At 39.4% G+C, this 19,774-nt stretch overlaps 3 protein-coding genes across 3 annotated transcripts; all 3 read right to left on the bottom strand.

The window, feature by feature from the left end:
• Positions 1–6,755: 6,755 nt before the first annotated feature.
• On the bottom strand, positions 6,756–10,116 carry LOC145334407 (uncharacterized). The gene is made up of 3 exons (XM_080179860.1): positions 9,941–10,116; positions 9,297–9,574; positions 6,756–9,088 (listed from the first exon to the last, which is right to left on the bottom strand). Exons 1-3 carry the CDS (start codon positions 10,114–10,116, stop codon positions 6,756–6,758), a joined length of 2,787 nt encoding a protein of 928 aa, XP_080035986.1.
• Positions 7,745–12,249, bottom strand: LOC145333648 (uncharacterized). Its single transcript, XM_080178819.1, has 2 exons — positions 9,906–12,249; positions 7,745–7,868 (listed from the first exon to the last, which is right to left on the bottom strand). Exon 1 carries the CDS (start codon positions 11,971–11,973, stop codon positions 10,549–10,551), a length of 1,425 nt encoding a protein of 474 aa, XP_080034945.1. The 5' UTR covers positions 11,974–12,249; the 3' UTR covers positions 7,745–7,868; positions 9,906–10,548.
• Positions 12,250–14,423: 2,174 nt separating this feature from the next.
• Positions 14,424–18,109, bottom strand: LOC145333163 (uncharacterized). Its single transcript, XM_080178314.1, has 10 exons — positions 17,943–18,109; positions 17,500–17,573; positions 17,128–17,172; positions 16,714–16,767; positions 16,256–16,292; positions 15,765–15,803; positions 15,497–15,619; positions 15,253–15,357; positions 15,068–15,129; positions 14,424–14,933 (listed from the first exon to the last, which is right to left on the bottom strand). Exons 1-8 carry the CDS (start codon positions 17,995–17,997, stop codon positions 15,344–15,346), a joined length of 441 nt encoding a protein of 146 aa, XP_080034440.1. The 5' UTR covers positions 17,998–18,109; the 3' UTR covers positions 14,424–14,933; positions 15,068–15,129; positions 15,253–15,343.
• Between the last annotated feature and the right edge of the window lie 1,665 nt (positions 18,110–19,774).

Raw genomic sequence — 19,774 nt, 5'->3', positions numbered from 1 at the left:
TGCGTCCCGCCGTTGAACCGTTGCCCCGTTGCCCCGATGGAACAGCCGCAAGCGCCAGGAGGTGACCAAGCCCCAGGATGGCTCCAGGATGACCCTCAGCCGGCTCCAGCCGAGTACCGCAAGCTGATGCTGAGTAACCTGCCAGAGTTTAGAGGACCGCCCAAGCAATCCTGGAGTTCACATATCCGCAGACTCGAGATGTCATGGGCGGCTTACCGCGTGCCACCCCATGACTCCCTCAACCGCCGCAACGCCCTTTTACTATCACTGGTAGGGCAAGCGGCGGAAATGGCGTCCCATCTGTTTGGCGAGGCAGGCCAAGCCTTGACCTACGAACAGGTCAAGGCCGAGTGTGAAATGTTATTTCGTCCTGCTTTTGAATCCCAAACGCTTAAACAAGCGTTTAGGGATTACAAGCAACACTCGACAGAACCTATACAAGCGTACATATCAACTAAGTGTGCCTTGTATAGGGACGCCTACAGCCATGAGGATCTCGAGTTGTTGGTGGACGAATTAAATCGTGGAATTCGTAACGCCAATGTAAAACGCATCATGATGGGACATGAAATTACGAGTGTACCTGAGTACACTCGTAAGGCCATGTTTACCGTCACCATGATTACTAAGCAACTGAAGGAAGGTGTGTGCTTAGTGGACTCGACCGACGGGCTGACTGGATCTGCCTGCATCCAGTTGCCCCAATATGACGAGTCGGAGCCAATGGAGATTGGCGCCTTGGCTCCGGGTCTCCACCAGATGGGAAGGGTCGCTCCAGATGACAAGGTTCCAGGTCGCTGCTTCCGCTGCCAGGGGAGAGGCCACAGAGCTCGAGACTGCCCGACGCCGATGGAAGTTAGCCTAGAGGAGAGACGCACCCAGCCACGCCGTGACCGTTCTGCCAAGTGCGAGCGTTGCCACTACGACGGTCACACGGCGGCCGAGTGCAGAGCTGACTGGGCCCAGGTCGCCAGCCGCAGGCGCACCGCCGACAAGGGTGCCCCTCCAGGGAAGCCCAGCAGAGTGGCCCACATGGAAGGGAGCGCGCCCCCAGCACCACCGCAGCAAGCAGCCGCCCCCAAAGCCGCGGACCGAGCCGACGGGATGCCGCAGTTTGGGACCGTTCCAGCTAGGATCAACGTACTGGGCGGCGCGGCTGAACCCAACCGGGTTGGCCTGGGCTTCAGTCTCAACCACCTGGGGCCGGAGCTGGTGCAACCCTACAACATCGCCGAGCCAGAGGTCCTGAGGCCCCAGCCTTTTAGCCTCAACATGATGGAGCCTGCTCGGCCGAGCCTACCCAGCAAGAGTGGAGGGGCGCTACCCAGCGTCACTGAGACGATGTACGGGGAGGCCCTGGCGGCCGCTGAACGAGAGAGGCAGGAGGCGCTAGCCAGCGCATCAACATCGATGTATGGGGCGCCACCCGGCGCCGCCACCTGTGATGACTGGGGGGTGCTATCCAGCGCCTCCCACCTGACGCCTGGGGCGACACCCGTCGCCGCCACCGAGATACCTGGATCCTGGAACGAGCCAGCCTCCAACCTGGTGCCTGGGGCGACAACCGTCGCCGCCACCAAGAGACCTGGATCCTGGAACGAGCCAGCAGTCCCAGAGGAAGGGGTGACACCCGTCACCCCCAGCCAGCCAGCGCCACCAACCTGCAGGGAGAGCCCAACTATGTACCATCCAGAGCCCCCTGCCAGCCGAAGGAATCCAACTACCCAGCAACCCCAGTTGAGCCAGGATAAGTTAAATTTGATAAATGTGTTGTATCCAAGCCATTGTAAAACCCCAGCCTTGCCTGTGCCCCCTGCACCAGAGGCTGGGGAGATTGAAATTTGGGAAAATAAGGACTTGCCTGTGCCTCATGCACCTGAGTTCCTAGGGCAGGGGAGGGACGTGAGTAAGGGCGAGCCTGTGCCACACGCACTTCAGCCCCATGCCACTGGGCATGTCTTGGAACAGGGAAGGGACCACTTGGGGCTAGGGGAGCCGACACCCAGGCAAGTGCCAGTCGCCTGCCAGTCTGTCATTGGGGAGGGTATCGGGGTGCCCCGGCCACACAAAGATAACGCTCAATGGAAACTTGTATCTAGCCAGGAGCAGCCCAGCCGTGTCCAGCCCCAAGAAGCAGCCGTGACCCGAGCCGAAGATCCCCAGCCGCGTGTGCGAGGTAGATGGCTGCTTGGAAGCTTCTCTCACTGGTGGATGGTCCTGTGGGGCCTCCTGCTGGCAGCCGTGTGGCCTACAACCAGCTACGTCCTGGTGGGATGGGACTGCGCCAACCCCACCCACGTCACAGCCTACAATAAGGAGAAGATGTGTAACACGGAACCCTTACACCAGGAGGTGCCCCTGGGCCATGAAGTACACGTCCTGCAGCAAGTCAAGGTGAGGGAAACAACAGGATACAGTTGCCAGCTCACTGTGTCCCAGTGGACATTCAGGTGTGGGGTATGGGGTCACCTCAAGGTGACCTCGGTCCCCACCCTCATGAGGCCAACCAAGATAGATCCAGAAACGTGCCGAGACCTGGCCAGGAACCGTGTCTACACGCTGCCAGGCAAGACCCAGCCACTGACGTTCCAACTGAACCATCCCCTGTTCTTCACCCTCGACATGGTGGGCGCCCTCGTCAACAGCCCCGAGGGGGTGGGTTGTGAGGGGGAGGACGTCCACTTCGAGGGCCAGCTGTACCGCAATGAATTAGTGCTCCAGGAGCGACGGCTGCTGGTTAAGGAAGAGACCTATGTAGTAGAGGATGGACGGGTGGAGTCCCAATCTGACCACCTGACCTTGGAGTGTCCCCATTCAGAGCTGTCCTGCATCACTGGGGAAGCCACCTACGTGTGGGATCACCTGGGGAGAGATTGCCCCTTGAGGCTGATTCGCAGCCTCCAGCCCAGCCTAGTGATGGATGCGTTCCTGGTTGACCAGCTTACCTGCCAACGCAATAAGTATGTTGTCCGTGAACACAAGGAGTGTTGGGACAAAGTGCCAGTAGAGCCCACAGGGTTTGTAGACGCCGTGACACGAGTGTACAGCGGCCACGCCACCAAGATTCCCTGCTCCTCCACCTACCCCCTGACTGTGCACGCGGAGGAAGGCTTGATAGAGTTAACCCCCGCTCCTAAGAAGAGGCCACCCCCGCTGGATACGCCCAGGCAGCTGTTGACAGAACCCTTGGATGACTTCAGTTCAGGGGGTTTGTATTCGCAGGCCTAGTTGAACGACTGGCAGCAGCTGCTGGCGTTCCCAGCATATAAGAGCGCCATGCTGACCGGCCTGTCCTATGGGTCATGCGTTCAGCAAGGCAGCTGTTCGGCCACAGGCGACCATGGGATAGTGTCCTACAACATCGACCGACTGGCGGAGGAAGGAGAGGCCGCCCTGGATGTCTGGGCTGGGTTCAGACAAGCTATTCACGAGTGGGGAGATGGCGCAGCCATATTGTGTCTGCTGTTGTTGATCCTCAAACTGCTGGGGGACCTAACCATCATTTCCCTGGCAGCAGCACAGGGAGGCGTCCGAGCGGCCTTGAATGCGGTGTCACAAGTGTTCCTGTACCATCCAGCTTTGTATAGGAAGGCCCTGGCTAGAGCCAGGCTCACCCATGCCAAGTCCCGGGACTTTTCAGTAGACTGGGATGCCATACCCATCGGCCGGGAAGCAGCCGAGGAAATGGTGTCCATGCAATCAACCGATAGCGGGCATGACCGCCCAGGTAGGCCAGGACCGCCCTCTGGCCGACCCCGCGGCCCCACGGGAGGGCAGGCCGCTGCCCAGACGGTCAACTTGGCAGCCAGTGCCCCAGCCGCGGCCAACAACAACCAGCATGCCCCACTGCTGACTGTCCCAGCAGCAACTGTGCCACCTGCCAACCTGACACCTGCCGGCGTTGAACAACGTGTCCAACCAAAGCCAGCCTCTGCATTCTACCCCACGTTGGGAGCCCACCAACCCTGAGAAACACTCACCACTAGGATTCCATTGAATCATTATCGCTTGTATATATATATTAGCCCTAAGGAAGCGGACCGAAGGCCTCAACCACTGTCGGAAGTCTGGTAGGGAATCCTCTCCCAGCCTTCCGAGGGGAGAGTTGTGGTATTCGGCAACCGTGAGCCGTGCATATGGCACCCCTGACCGGGGTTCGGTGGAGGGTCAATGGCCCTCCCCCGAGTCCTGGGGAAGGGGTCTGACGACCCCCTCCCTATGCCAGAATTAATGATTGAATCTGTCATGTTTTATTATGGTTAACTGTATTCTTAATTCCCCCCACCCTTTCCAGGGATGGGGGATCATTATTGCCCAAACTGACTATTGTATATGTATTATAATGCTTTTATGTTATGATTATTTATTCCTATCCATGTAGTTATTGTTTGTTGTATATAGCTTTAGTATCCTTTAAACCTTCAATAAAGTGACAACTGAAATAGATGTTGATTATTATCTAGTGAATGCTAGAGAAGCGTAGCTTCTCTATAGTAAGGTGTCCACGTCTGTCACACTGCCGTAATCTAATTGAACTCCGGTGTCTGCCATTTATCCTCGGCGGATACCACACTAACTTTAATAACAAAAAAGTTATAAAGAAAATAAAATTTCAACATAATGATTTTTTAGTATAAAAAGCTTAATCAACCCCCTATTAAATGATTGAGATGTCAGAAAAGGGGGCGGAGCAACTGTCATAATTAATCCTTTTCATAAATAAGGGTAAATAAATAACCTAAAATTTGCAAATAATCAATTCATTTAGAAGTATTTTTTGCCATTAAAAATTGATATTTTTTGGTGTAATAAAAAGAAATAATTAGTTAACTTGTTTTTCTTTGTGTATCATTATTCAGTTGCCAGAAAAACATAATATAACCATCCAATAATTATGAGAAACAAAAAAAAGTCTTTTTCTCAGTCACTTTTTCAAAACTTTAGCTCTAAAAATCTCCGGTGTTAATGGAGGTAAAATTAAAATTTGTATATCTACTTACGTGGAAATCTTTAGAGAACAAGGAAATATACATTTTTTAATGATTCATTGAGAAATAAGGGCTGCAGATGCTAAAAAATACTTTTTCGAGGGTCATACTGTATATATAGAAATATAATGCAAAAAGTAACTAAGACATTTAAGAAAAGTATTAAAATCTGAAGTAAAAAATGCTATTTGATTTTGATTATCAGATAAATGTATATAAAAAAAAGAGAACAAAAACTAAAAAGCAAGTTGTATATTTTTTCACTCATTGAATAAAATGCTTTCTAAGGTTTGATCATTACCAAAGTAGAACAGAAAAACTGCCTTTATTAATTAATTGAGCAAAATCAATTAATATTAATCCTTTTCTGATTTTTAACTTTTTTGGCAACAACTTTTTAAATGAATTGATTACTCTATTGATCTAATTTTTCATAAGTGAGGCATTTCTAAAATCAAATCCTGAAAATGATGTTTATTTTATTAGATGCTTATTTGTTTATTCATACCTTAACCTAACCTATTGTATACTATCTTATAGGTTTATCAAATGCCTAACCCCTGCAGGGGGCTTGTTTGTATATTCATATCTTAACCTAACCTAACCTGTGTAGAAATACCTTAACAAATGTTGAAACCATAACTTTTTAGTATCATATATACTTCTGCTTTTCACTTATAATAAACTGCGAACCAAAAAAATAGGCAAATCTGAATTTGCAGAATAGCAGCTTTAATATTCATTTAGGATGATTTAACTGTAAATATAAAATATAGATGCAGCTTTTAGATACAAGTTTCCACCGTTAATTCTTCATTAATCAGCACCAATGAAGCACAAGATCTAAAAAACAGCATTTTGGGTAAAAACGGGTGAACCAAAAAGATATGCAAATCCAAAACAAATCAATGGAAAAACTGATTTTTTTTGCACTTTTCTCCTGTTTTAAAGATTGATTCTGATAAATTAATAAGTTTTTAAGGGATTTATGCATTAATTATTATGGAATATAGTATAAGGTAGAAATTAATGATTTTTTAAAATAAGAAATATTAGAAAAAACGAAATTTGACCCCTATCCCTTTAGAGGTCAGCTGCTGGCCTCCAGTTTAATGGATGTAGCCTAATACATGTTAAAGATATAAACATCTTCTAAAAATGGCAGTATTTACCTTTTGAATTGGAGTAATTAAAATTGCAATTTTTGTCTTTTTTAATACTGCTTGGCTGGAGGCTGCTATGAATACAAAAATTGGACCATAGTTCAATATATAAGTTGTCATAATGGTCATGCACTTTGATAACATTTGGCTCACCATCACTACCCGTAGGAGCATCTTAAAGGCCATCATCATCAAAATCAAGATTTTAAAATGTATTTCTTTAACACATTAAAAATCATTTTTGTATACTTTTGGGAGTAATTTTTATCTTTAACATGTATTTAGCTTCATCCATAAGACTGGAGGTCAGGAGCTGTCCTCTAAAGTGATAGGGGTTGAATTTTTTTTTTATTTTAAAAAATCATTAATTTTTACCTTTTCAGGGTATCAGGTATCAGAATGTAGCAGGCCTCAGGAACTTGGGCGGCTTCGCCATCTTGTCCAAGGCAGGGACCAAACTTGTGCTACGCACTTGTCCACAGACCCATCTGCTTTGTTACCACTGTTCTTGGCTAGCAAACCTAAATAGTATATGTTAGCCTTCTCTTGTTGTGACATGATGTCCCATGTCCGCCTATAATATATGTTTCTCTAAACTTGTGGTTTAAACTCTAAATTTTCCTGTTTTTTTTATAAATTTCAATATGTGCTTAAGACTCAAGGTATGGAAGTCTTTGGTCCATATGGTGTTGTTACCAAATAGCTCCAGCCTGAGCTTGTTGTATCTGGGGCAGTAGCCGATGAGGTGTTCGATGGTTTCCTCATGGAATCCACACTGTTGACAGCCTGGGTTGTCTGCCAGGTTCATTCTAAATAAGTGTTTATTAGTGCTAGCATGGCCAGTCAGGATCTGGCATGCATACATGACAAAAGTCCTGTTTTTGTTCTGGATGAGTTTCCAGACATTGTTTCTGGCTTCTTTCAGAAACATTCGTGTTTGTCTGCAGAATCTTGGGTCAGCAGGACTCATCCACTTCTGTTGATGAGCCCTGTCGGCCCATACTTTGATTATACCATTGATGTATGATATAGGAATGGGTGCATGTGGTTCTGGATAGATTACCTGTTTGTTGTTCATTGCGGAGCCAAGCTTGGCTAGGCGATCCGCAATTTCATTACCTTTGTGACCTACATGTGCTGGGATCCAGATAAGTTCTACCATATTTTTCTTACCTAGTCTGTTTAGTGCCTGTTTGGCTCTCGCCACGCAGGTGCTGTCCACTATATACTTACTTGCGGCTTTGATAGCTGCCTGGCTGTCAATATGTACTTTAATATTTTTACCTATGGGGTTGCTTTCTAGTAGATGTTGTGCCGCAGCTTCCATTGCCAGGATTTCCGCTTGGAACACTGTGGCAATCTTACCTAGGTGCCTGTATCCCTGTTGTTTGATATTGATACCTTTGGTTGTGTAGCCAAAACCACTACCTGATTTGGTTTTTGACCCGTCTGTGTAGACATGAATGGTGCTGTCATTTGATGGAGTGAGCTTAAACTGATATTTGTTCAGCTCATCTTTTGTTTTTATGATACTAATAAAATTACACTCACCCCTTTGCTTGTTGATGAGCTTGTCTGTTGGCAGTGATAGTTCTGGGAGTTCTTTTGCCAATTTTAGAACTCTGTTGGTGTGGTTTTCAGGTTTTGTGACCTCTCCTTCCGTGTGTGACCAGTTACCATTCCTCGTCAACCTTAGGTAACTTTTCAGTGATAGAGCCTTAATATGAATTTCTATAGGATGTAGATCTAAAATAATTTCCATGGCCTGTGTGGCTGTGGTTTTCATTGCATTAAGAGAGGCAAGGCACCCCCTGCGCTGGACCTTTTCTAGTTTTTTAATGTGTGTGGTTTTGTAGGCACTGTTTAGCCAAACTAGACATCCATATGTAAGGATGGGTCTGACTAGACTGGTGTACATCCACCTACACACTTTGGGTCTTAGCCCCCAATTTTTACCAAGCATTTTACGACATTGGTTCATAACAATATTTGCTCTCCTGGTGATGTTATCTACATGTTTGGTCCAGGTGAGTTTGGAGTCTAGAGTGACCCCCAGGTACTTAAAGGTATTAACAACTTCAACTAACTCACCATTTACCTTGACTATTGGGTTTCTGATGTTGCGTTTGCGTGTGAAAACCATGATTTTGGTTTTTGAGGCGCTGAAACTAAGGCCACAGTCTGCGGCCCAAGTTTCCATTACCTTTGCATCCTGGTTTAGGCGATCCTCTATGGTTGATATATCTATACCTGTGACTAAGTCTACTAAGTCATCAGCAAAGGCATTTATCATGCTGGGGTGTACATCTGGGAACCTATCTAAGAGATCATCTGGTTCTAAATTCCAGAAGATGATGGACATAATGCCACCTTGTGGTGTCCCCCTGGTGGGGATCTTTGTGACACACTCACCATTTAGCGTGGCTTCGGCTATTCTGTTGGTGAGCAGGTGTTCTGACCATTTTATAATAGCTGGATCTATACCTTTCCTTACCAAGTTGTTGATAATGCTGCTTATGCTGGCTTTAGAGAAGGCTGCATCAATGTCCAGAAAGAGGGCACCTGTGATCTCTTTCTTTTCAAGTGATTTTTCAACCTTGTGTACTAACCTATGGAGAGCATCTTCTGTAGATATACTTTCCCTGTAGCTGAACAAGTTCTTATGAAGCTTGTTGTACTTGAAGGTGGTCCTGTTTAGATACCAGAAGATGAGCCTTTCAAGACCTTTCAGGAGAAAGGATGTCAGGCTGATGGGTCTGAGATTTTTTGGGTTACTATAATCTAGTTTACCAACCTTTGGTATGAAAACTACTTTAGTTCTCAACCAGCTTTTAGGTACTTTGCCTTGTGTAATACTTAGCTTATAGATATGTGTGACTAGGTCCAGAATGGCATCTGAGCCATGTTGTAGCATGGCTGGGTAAATGCCATCTGGGCCTGGGGATTTATATGGACTGAAACTTTTAAAGCATGCCTTAACTGATTGCCTATTCACAATGTTGTCAATATCTAGATTACTTACACCAAAGTCTCTAGGGACGTACTGTTCCTCCTCTGGTACACTGGGGAAATGTGTGTCTAATAATACCTTTAAAGTTTCCTCTGGGGAGCAGGTGAAATCACCTTGTTGGTTTTTTTACTGTACCTAGTTCAATCTTGTTGCCCTGGGCTAGAACTTTTTGTATTCTGCTTGCCGTGGTGAGGTCTGAAAGTTCGTCACAGTGACGTTTCCATCCCTCAATTTTGGCTGTTTTGATGTCAGATTTATACTTACTTTTTAACCTGTCATATGCCTCTTTAGTCTCAGCTGTATTATACCTGCGATTTTTGACGTTAGCTCTGTGTAGCTTACGTTGTGTTTGACTAAGATTACCATTCCACCAAGGTGGTCTTCTTTTACCTTTGAAGAATCTCAGCTTGCAGCTAGAGTTATAGGAGTTGATAATAGCATTTTCTAATCTATCCGTTAGTATGTCTATGTTTTCACTATTTATATTAATACCTGAAATTTCTTTGTTCAAATTTTGACCAAAGAGAGACCAGTCTGTTTTTTTTACATTTCTGTACGAGTTGTCCATATTTGGGTCAGCTATGTTTTTACTTACAATAAGGTCAAATTCAATTCTACGGTGATCTGACATTGTTTCATCACTAGATACCTGCCAGTTTACTACTTTGTCTAAGACTTTAGTGTCACCTATTGTGATATCAATTACCTCTTGTCTCCTACAATCGGAAAAAGTGTAATCATTACCTTTATTAAGAATGTGTAAGTTTGTGGAGGACAACCATTCCATGAGCTCTACGCCCCTTCGGTTGTCATTTGAGCTGCCAAAAGCTGTACTATGGCAGTTTGAATCGCTGCCAATTAGTAGGGACCATCCTTTGGTCCTGCAGAAAGTTGTGAGCTCTCTCAGCAGTTCCGGGGGTGGTGGTGGTGCTCCAGGTCCCTGGTGATATTCCATGTATACACTAGAAATAACTAAAGTAGTCCCATCCTCCAAATGCATGCCCACTGAGCACATATCCGGAGAACAGAACTGATTAATCTGCCAGCAATTAAGGTTTTTTGAAACTAAAATCCCTGCCCTGTTCTTAGTATTAGGCTTACCGCAAAAAAAGCTTATGTTTTTTTCAGAAACCAGTAATTTTAAAACTTTTATGATTAAAATTTGGCTCTTGTATCAGAGAGACAAATCCTGCATAGGTAAAGTCAATGTTGTTACTATTTAAGCCTAAGCTTAAGTAATTGTCATGTACTGCTGTAGCTGCGATTGCTTTATGTAAGTTTATTTGACTAAATTTTAGTCTAGTTTGAGTAGGTGGCGTCATTATTTATAAAAATTATTTAAGGGGGAAAAAAAGAATTTATATAAATATACTAAATAGAAAAATACTCAGTTTTTCTCCTGCATGGAGGCTCCCTCCTGGAGGGGTGGGAAACCTTCCTTCTTCCTCTCACTCCAATCCTCCAGAGCTTTACCCCAGACGTCGGAGTACGTGTATATGCTGGTCTTCAGCTGGCTGCCTTGGTCAAGGATGCTGTCCAGGGCGTCCTCGGCTACTTCCACGACAATGCTAAAAAATTTAGCACCCTCTGGAAGCTCCTCATCCTTGTTTAAGCATCCCTTGACCACCTTCAGATGTTTTTCCCTTAAAAATGGATTATATAACCTGAGAAAGCTTTCCATTAAGGACCTTTCTTTCCAGGCCAACCTCTTGAGGTTCTTGACGGAGAGGCACACGAACGGCATCTCCCCTGGGCCGTATGCCGCATACTTGTACCCCAGCTTTTCCCTGCCCTCGGGCACTCCGGCTTGCCGGATTGTCCTGAGCAGGAAATCAACTGTGGCCTGGTTGCGGCACTTGACCCAGAAGCCATGGTTCCTGCGCCCCCTCCCCAAGATGTCCTTTCCCATGTCAATGGCCTCGAGATTTTTGTCGAGGCCCTCACTCATTAGGGCCATCTCCAGCTCCGCCTCAATGGTGTCCCAGTCATCTTGGTCCAGCGTGTGGAGGTCAGCATCGGCGCCGGCATCATCATTGTCCGGCACCGCCCTGACATCCACCTGCAGGCCCTCGACTCTGGCCGCCTTGGAGAAGGACATCTCGTCCCTTTTGACCCTTCTCTTTTCTGCCCTGATTTTGTGGGCCCTGTTCTTGCCCTGATTGCTGGCTACAGCCGCACCACTGACAACCTGTTTTTCCCCTTTCTTTGTTTTCCCCCCCTTGCCCCTCTTCCTTTTCTTTTCCACTTGCCAACCCTCCCCTTCCCCTTTGTCAGTGTTGCAGCCGGCTCCATCATTCAGAGTTTCCGAAAATGTATCCAGAAACTGGCCAAAATCGTCCATACTTCTGTCGGGGGAAATGATGGTTTTATCCATCAAATTCCCATTGTCATTTCCTGGGGGTGGCGTCGAGACAGCGGCAGCCCCCACGGAAGTACCTGCGCCGGATGGGTTTCCTGCTCTGGATGGCGTAAAAACAGCGGCATCCTTCATCGCAGTAGTACCACGTCCGTCTGGTGTAGTCGGCGCTGAGAGCGCCGAAGTTGACATTCTCCTGGGAGAAGCATATCTCCTATTCGGAAATTTGCTTGTCCCAGGGACTGATACGCCGGAAATATCAAAATTACCGACCGTTTTTGATGTTGGTTTGAGGCTTCCTGTAGTCCTTTGGGGGGTCCCAACCAGTCCCTCTTCCATTGGGATATCCCCCCCGGCAGTAGCTTCAGGGATGAGTTGGCCGCCGGCTCCAGTCTCATCTCTCTTCCCCATTTCGAGTTGGGGGACATTCTCATTTTTATTGACGTTCATGTTCATTTTTAAATAAGCTAATATTCTGAAAAAGAATATTAGTTATTTTGGGTGGCCTAGAGAAAATTTGCTTCCTAAAGGATTTCACTGCGGCCAGAGTTACATCCTTACCTAAATTAATTTGCGGGGAATTTTTTTTTTTGTACTGTTTTTTGTTTTTAATTTAATTCACTTCTGATTAAAAACACAAAATAAAAGAAATAAAGTTTAAGAAAAGTTTGTGTGATCACAATGGTTTGGTGTAGACTGTGAGGGGATGTAAACAAAAATCAGCTGATTTAATTTTAGTATTGTGATCAACCAATCAGAAGCAGCCTTATATTAGAAAAGACGACATTTTTAAGTTACCCTAGTTCTCGGTTAATCAACACCCCATAATGATAATTATTTGTCATTTGGGGATGAGTAATTATATGTCTGTCTATGCTTTGCCGCATTCGGTAGCTTCAATAAGAGCTTAACATCAGGAGGAATTTTTACCTTTTACTACATTTCATAATTATTAATGCATAAATCCCTTAAAAAGTTGTTAATTTATCAGAATCAATCTTTAAAACAGGAGAAAGGTGCAAAAAATCGTTTTTCCATTCATTTATTTTGGATTTGCATATCTTTTTGGTTCACCAGTTTTTACCCAAAATGCTGTTTAACTCCTTTTGTCCACTCCGACGTTTGGGACTCCTACCTTTGTCCTGGAAAAATCTGATACTGTTTTTATGTCAATCGCCGACAGCGGCAGCTGGGACCTGCAAGAAATCTTAACTCTAATTATCTCTGCTTTGAGAGCCTTGTTTAAAAAATATCTTTGAAGTAGAAACAAGTGTGACAACATGCATAAGTAGCAAAGCTCAAAAATCATGGATGGATATCCTGAAAAAATGAACCTGAGCAATTTCTTGTAAGATTTATACATGAAAATCTAGGAATCAACCAAATGGCAAATCTTAATGAAACTTTGTTGGGATATGTAAATTGTTATCTTATTTAATCCAGGAAAATATCAGCGGTGTCTCTTGAATAGGAGTAAAGAAAATCATGAAAACTTAAAAATCTAGGAATCAAACTAGCACCCCATCCATTAAGCAAATCTCAACAAAACTTAATTAAAGTATGCAGAGTTTTAAGGTTTTCAACCCATGAAAATTTCAGCCGTTTAACTTGAATAGGAGTTGCGAAAATCTTGAAAACTTAAAAATGTAGGATTCGATCTGGCACCTCAGTTAATTTACAAATCTTAATGAAAATTTGAAGAATGTTAACACATTTAATCCCTGAAAATTTCAGCGTCCTATCTTTTTAGGAGCCGAGAAAATCACGTTTCTCCCACTTCGTGACTGACGTACAGATGGATGGACGGACGGACATTTCGAATTATAGAGTAGCTTTGGTACAAATTATAGATTAGGTTCGCTACAAACAAGGAGGCAAAATCCAGAAGAGCAAATATCAACAACCAAGACAGACAAATGAACATATGATTTATACTTAAAAATAGAGGGCTGAATTTTTCTGTGAAATGCTTTTAATTTACTTTGACCGCCAGTCTGTCAGTCATCATAGATCTTTTTAAAATATATAAAAATACGTGGAAAAAAGTTTAGTGTTTTTTTTCTCTCCAACATATCTATTCTTGATTTTAACAAATATTGTTTAAATCTCCTTGACCTTAGGATTGTTACTTGTTAGAATTCCATTTTACTAGTAAAAAGCAAAGTTGCTCAATGGTACATAGATATTTACAAAGAAACATAATGTTTTTATTCTAATAATTTTATGTTTCCCTGAAATATGTAACTTTTCAATAGTAAAACGGCAGTAATCAACTTTGCTTTTTATTGTGCTTTGATATCTTCTACTTTCTGAGATAGCTACCGCAGCTTAAGAAGTGGGCAAAAAGAGAGTGTTTCATAGCGACAGTCTTGTCTTAATCTTTAAGTGGGAATAAAAATCAAAATTAAATGGCATTTTAAGTGTCTTTTGTATTAAAAGAAAAGTATTTCTTTAAATTTTTTTTTTTTTTGTGGATAATAGCATTAAAATTCAAGGCTCTTTGGGATTTTTGTATCTGACAATTTCTGAATAATGTATGGTAGTGTGTGACCGACGAGACTGGTATGGAAAGCGTAGCTGCGCTCTTTAGAAAAATGTTTGCCTATTGTTTGCAGTTCTAAATTTAGACACACACCTGCGATTTAATCCAGGAATAAAAAAAGACATTTAAAGTGACACTATAAGTAATTAAAATTATAATATCAATAATTTTATTCTAGATTTATTGTAATTAGTATTGTTAGATCAATTTAATTAATAAAGTATTATTATCATATATTATAGTTCATACAAAGAACAAATATATTTAAATACATTTACAATAAGAAATATTTTAGATTAGAAGATCAGAAAAGCAAATTTTGAAATCAGTAAAAGTGTCGAACTATGACGTCAGAAAAAAATTAACAATTAACCAATAAGAAGCCAGTATTCAATGTGGTAAAATATATAGCAGCCTCTCATTGGTTAATTGTTAATTTTTTCTGACGTCATAGTTCGACACTTTTACTGTTTTCGCAAATTTTAGAAAATCTATGATCAACAGATTGTATAAATGCCATATATAATTTGTTGTTCATTCAGAACATACAAAATCTAGAAAATTAATTTTATAAAATATATTCACCTAAATATAAATTTTTAATCAAATCTAGCATAAACTTAGCTCAGTTAGGGCATTTTCGTTGTGTAATAAAATAAAAATCATTAGAATTTATTCCTGTTTTGTTGACCCTTACAGGATTTTTTCACTTATATTAAAGATAACTTGCATAGTTTTTATTTCTTTGATACAGTTCTAGCTAGAATAATAATCAAATGCAAATGACTTTTTTGCATGAATTTATCTGACAAATAACACTTCTCTTCCAGTCACAAGCTAAGTTGTTCCACTTCCAACCAAATCCATCGGCCCACTTTAAAAATTTGGATTTTTTTTGTGTATTTTACATTTAATTTTCTTATTAATTGCAAATGTCAATAAAAGTAATTAAAATGAATAATGCATGAGTTCGTGTAGGTACTTATTAAAGAAAATTTTATGTTTTACCTCCATACATCTCTCATCATATATTTTATTTGGTTCATTTGGAGCCCAGCCAAAGCTACCAACTAAAACAATTCAGTTAAAACAAACAGTTATTTAAATAACAGTTATTTAAATACTGTAACAAAAAAGTAAGCACAAGTTTTTTTTGAATTTTAGAATAGGATTGATATAGAAGTAAGATTTGCCTGGATCTCCATTTGGAAATTCCCATCTCCCTGCATTGACAAGATTATTTCCTCCGGTCCAAAATCCTCCAATTTCATTGACTCTGTTAACTTATTTAAGAATAGCTAAAAATATTGATCTATAAATATTTTAAATATAAATCTATTCTGACTTTTTATTCTTATAAAGTATTTGAATCAAAATTGTAAAAAAAATAAAAGCTTTTTTAATGGGTCTACAAATTTTATTTTTAACGAATTTTACCTATCACAAATTCATTTTCATTTCTATCTGATAAAGATGGAAGAGAACTATTGGACATGCTGTGACAAGCATATTTTGCATCATGCCAATTCATAGTGTTTGGCAAGACTATATAACATGACTCTGAAAATACAGTACTTAAGACAAAATATAAGTATTTGAACAAAAGTTACAAAAATAAAGATTTCAACGTGAAAATGCTTAAATAACATTTGCATTTCAAAATAATTTATTACAACTTTCTTTTAATTTAAAATCAATATCTTACTTGAAGTCGGGTTCATGCTCCATCCATCTGGGCAAATTCCTGTTTTAAATTTATTTTATGTTTTGACATTTAGTTATTTAAAAGCGTTGAACTTCCTATAGTATTAAGAATATAAGAGGAATGCAATGAAGACATCCAGCAAAAGAACCAGTAGATGTATTTTCACACCAGTGTAATTAAAAAGAATGGATATATTTATAACAACTTTTTACTGTATAATTGCAAAAGAAATAAACTCCTGGTAAATGTACAATTATCTGTTAGTTAACATATTTCCAAATCAAAGAAATTTGGAATGTGGAGGGAGTATGTTAACCTAAATTTGTATCATACTTGTGATTATTGAATATTTTTCTTTGCCAAATCATTTGTCACCACAGCATCAATTTATAAAGAAGACAATTTGCATTTGCAGTTTAGTTTAATATTTATCTTCTTATTCTGTCTTTTTTTCTTTTCAAACAATTTGTTAGTTAGAAAAAAATACTTACTTTCCACAGACATTCCAATAGTAAATTCTGATAATCTCTGAATTAAAAAAAGATACATTCAAAGATTAAAAATTTTATGATAAAATTCTGACTTGTTTCCCATATTTCAAAATTTTTGGAAAAAAGTAATAGGTAAACCATTTTGTTAGGGGGGGGGGGAGGAGGTCACAATTCAATAATTAAAAAATTTTGTATAAAATTTCCATTTTTAACCAGCAAGATGTGTAGATTTCAAATCTGGCAACTAGAAAATCCAAAGTTATCTAATTTTTGAAAAATTGAAAACTTGAAAATTAAACTTGAAATTTCCAAACTTATTTTTCTAAAAAATTAGATTTCTTTGGATTTGCTGTTTGCCAGAAATGAAATCTTGGCTAGATGGCAGTGATCTAGTTAAATTCTTACAGCAATGAATTGTGAGGGGTGTCACTTTAATTTGAATTTTAATGATTTTAAACCTGAATAGTTTTCTCCATGTTTGTTATTTTTTCAATAGTTTTATTCAACTGGTCCTAAAAACAAAGCAACAAATAGAATTTTTTTAAAAATGAAGCCTTGTACAGTATCTTGTCTCTGTCTGATAAGTATGTTAGAATTCTTTTGGCTGGCTCTGTAGGAATTCATTGTAAATAATATTTTATGGATTATTTTGTTTTCATTAAGTTAAGTAGTAATTTTTTACAAAATACAATGTTTTACACTTTCCAAAACAGGTCCACAAAAAAAATATTTATATTCAGCAAAATCTGATCTATCATAACACTAGCTGGAGGCTTAATTTACAAAATAAAAAAATAAACTTTTTAGTTTGTTTCCTTTCTTTAATAAAAAAATAAATAAGTTTTAGCTATGCTTGGCAAAACAGACCTTACCTCTAGTCTTGATGTGTCAAATGAACATGAGAGCATTTTATCCCTCTAAAGAATTAAATAAATTTGTTACATTTTGTTTCAATAATTCTTATTTAGGCTCTCAAATTAGAAAAAAAATAACTTTGACACTCAAGTTTTACAGCACTTTGCAGTTTTTTTTATCAGAAAAAGATAGATAAAAGAATTTATATGTATAGAAAAAATATTTAGTTTTTCAATAAAGATAAACAGAGGTTGGTTCTTAAAATATCAAGCATGGCTGAATCAGCTATATGGTAGCCTGATTACAAAAATTTATTTTGCACAAATTTATCTAGATTTACAAAAACCCATTCAGCCATCCTAATTTTTTAAAAAGAATCCATTTCAGACCTGCACTTCCTCATCATCAGGTGTACCAAAAATGCTGTCAAATAAGTCCACATGGTCATCTATGTTGGCATTACCTAGTTAAATTTTACTTGTTTGTCTCACTCAAATTATCTTGATGAAAGTACAAGTTAGAGTTTTTGATTATCAGGATTTTTTGTCCAAATCTTATTCATAAATTGGCACGAGGAAACATAAGTTTTACTAGTAACTCATAACTATTTAGCTTCTTACTTACTTAATCAGAGCAATTATATGATAAGCATCATGAATTAAACAGTTAGAAATTTATTTATGATTTTTTTTGCTCAAACATTATCCATATTTCAAAATGAATTATACAGTTTTAAAATCTTTAACGTGCACATCACCTCGAATATCTAGAACATTGAACGATTCTTAAAATCCAATTCATTTAATAGAAACTAGAGCTAAAATATATTTACCTTTTAGTTTGTTAAAAACATTGAAGAAAAAGAAGATCCAAAGAAACTCTCTCATTTTTACAAAAATAATTCTTTTCTTTTTTTTAGAAATATATTTGATTTTCCTATGAAGTGATCTTTAAAACTGATAAAAAAAATTTAAAAAAACATGTGTATGTGATAAACTCAAAGTGTACAAAATCTTATCAAGCTAGGATGAATTATCAATCTTAAAAGGATGCTCTGACATTTGGATATAAATACGACTGGGCCTTTCTTAATACATTCATAGATTTAGATAATTTTAAACAAAATATTAGAAATATTAATTATATAGTCATAAAAATATATTATTGTAGATAGACGTTTTGAGAAATTATTGATGATAATTTTATATGCTTTCAAAATGCCACAATTCCCCTTGAGTGTAATATGCTTAATCGCCCAGTGTATTCAGTAGGTTAACACCCAACAGACAACCAACTCCTCGATTACATGTGACCTTTTCTGGAAGTTCTAACTGTGCATGGTAATGAGTTGCATCTGTTTTTGGGCCACGGTATTTTCCTTACTCAAACTATTAATATTGTGATTTGACATAGCAGATGCAGAAACTGTTTTTACATCTTTAGTTTTGATGTAGTGTTGAGCCAAGACTTGATCTCATCACCTTCCTGATGACAAGCGGATGCACTTTATTTTAAGCCATGGTTGAGGAGTATAAATTGTGTTAAAGATATTTACAAAATCTAAAAAAAACTACATTTTTTGGATCCAACAATCCTGGCGAACTCAAGAGCCATACAAAGTTTGGTATAATTTTAAGGGGTCTAAAAAATGCTACATCTTTATGGTTTTTTTGCTACAAACACAAAGTAACATATTATACTTATAAATAATTAAAACCTCTCAGCATTTACATGGTATCTTTTCATGATAATCACCATTGAAAAAACTCTAAAATGATATTTTAATCATGTATAAAATGACTGAAAAAATATGTGAAATGGCAACATGTTTAAATTGAACGTACATAATAGCAATATAGGGTTGCTACATTTTCTAAAATGATCTTGAAGTTTTAAATACATTCGTTTTTAAATGTATGTATATTGATTTAAAGTCACACTTCTTTATCGGTTTGTAAAGTTTGGATTTTCCATGAATTTATAAAATTAAAAAAAAAAAACAGATTTCCAAGATAAGGGTCATAATATAAATCAAGTTTTTAAAAATAAACAATTTTTTTTTCATGTTATGTCTTCATTTATTCTAAATATATTTTAAGGGAATCTCTTTTACTTTCTTTGCCTACCACTTACCATTGATGTTTATTGTTATGTAATGTGAGAATATGTACAAATCAATTTTAAGCATCTTGTACATAAAAAGGCCTAATTTCTGTAAATTTACATTAAAATCTATTTTCTAAAAAGTCAAATTATTTTTTTTTATTTTTAAGGCAATATACTTTTGGGTTTGGAATTTCTAGCGGAGCACTTCTTTTGGCCCAAGGCATTCATTTACTCAAACCCATCCTCTCCTGACAAGAGTATAGTTTATATTAAATGTTGTAGGTACATTTGTTCAGATTCTTATATGTTATACAGTCTAAAGGTCATAATTAAAGAACGAGGATGAAAAATTAACAAAACATTGAAATATAAATACACACTGCAGAAATATGAACCTAGTAATAGTGTCTAACTTTTTATCTTTGTGACGTAACAAAAATCCATCTCTTTTTTAAGGGTTTCCTTTCCCACCTCCCCTCTCATCCTTCGATTTTTGTTACGTCACAAAGATAAAAAGTTAGACACTATTACTAGGTTCCAGAAATATTAGACAAAATT

This window comes from Acartia tonsa, chromosome 12, assembly GCF_053477335.1.
Source record: "Acartia tonsa isolate MP-2025a chromosome 12, ASM5347733v1, whole genome shotgun sequence".
Classification (NCBI taxonomy): domain Eukaryota; kingdom Metazoa; phylum Arthropoda; class Copepoda; order Calanoida; family Acartiidae; genus Acartia; species Acartia tonsa.
The sequence above is the reverse complement of the archived record's forward strand: the minus strand, read 5'-3'. Positions and strand labels throughout refer to the sequence as shown.